At 46.5% G+C, this 815-nt stretch overlaps 1 protein-coding gene across 1 annotated transcript in view; it reads right to left on the bottom strand.

The window, feature by feature from the left end:
• Positions 1 to 646, bottom strand: part of LOC106535330 (transmembrane anterior posterior transformation protein 1 homolog) — a gene marked incomplete at its 3' end in the record, with an annotated part of 2,712 nt that extends 2,066 nt beyond the window's left edge. Inside the window, 1 exon segment of the mRNA XM_014032310.1 lies at positions 387 to 646. Within this exon segment, the coding sequence (XP_013887764.1) occupies positions 387 to 612 (226 nt within the window).
• Between the last annotated feature and the right edge of the window lie 169 nt (positions 647 to 815).

Here is an 815-nt window from a genome sequence, read left to right as displayed (position 1 = left end):
ATATATATACGAGGCGTGGTTCAAAACTTTTGCACACACAGCTGTAAAGAAGCTAATGCAAAGTTACACGAACAAATATTAAATATTAAAACCGTAGCCGGAGACATGCTAAAATGATTAAATGGTTTATTTGGAGGGAAATGTGTCGAAGAACAGAGCTAATTATTAGTTAACTTAGCTAGCACTGATGTAAACAACGCAGCAGCTGCTCCACAGTGACTCATTAACTTCTGCAGCTGATGTGCGGTGAAAACAGCGGTGATAAACACAGCAGGTGCACAGTTATCAATGCAACAACCGCGACACAAAGTCAACTGGTCCGTGAAGTAGTTCGGCGGTTGTAGCTGCGGGTTAACGGACGATGTTTGGGAAGTCCTGTCGCTCACCTGCTGGCTGCTCGCGCTGCTCCCTCCTGGCCGCACTTATGTCGTAAAATCCCAGCGTCTCCGGCAGCTCCGAGGTTATTCCGACCTTACCCGACCTGCGCAAGTCACCCCACGGTCTTCTCTGTCGTTTCTTTAGCGCATTTTCGGATTCTTTCTCCTCTGACAGCTCGGTCCCCGATGTGTCCGCCATCTTTACTGTGGTCAGGGGCGCTCCGTGCAACGTCATCGTCCGTCTGACTGGCTACGCACCATTTGCATCCCGGCTGACAACATGGTTATTTAGATGGGCGGAGTCAAGCGATTCCAAATGATTTCTGGGGCATAAAGCATTTCGACTGCTGAATATACACGTTAAATGCAGAGTAGTAAAGTAACTAAGTACAAATACTTTGTTACTGTACTTAAGTAGAAATTTTAGTTATCTGTACT

The sequence above is a fragment of the Austrofundulus limnaeus genome, unplaced genomic scaffold (assembly GCF_001266775.1).
Source record: "Austrofundulus limnaeus strain Quisiro unplaced genomic scaffold, Austrofundulus_limnaeus-1.0 Scaffold1416, whole genome shotgun sequence".
Lineage (NCBI taxonomy): Eukaryota > Metazoa > Chordata > Actinopteri > Cyprinodontiformes > Rivulidae > Austrofundulus > Austrofundulus limnaeus.
The sequence above is the reverse complement of the archived record's forward strand: the minus strand, read 5'-3'. Positions and strand labels throughout refer to the sequence as shown.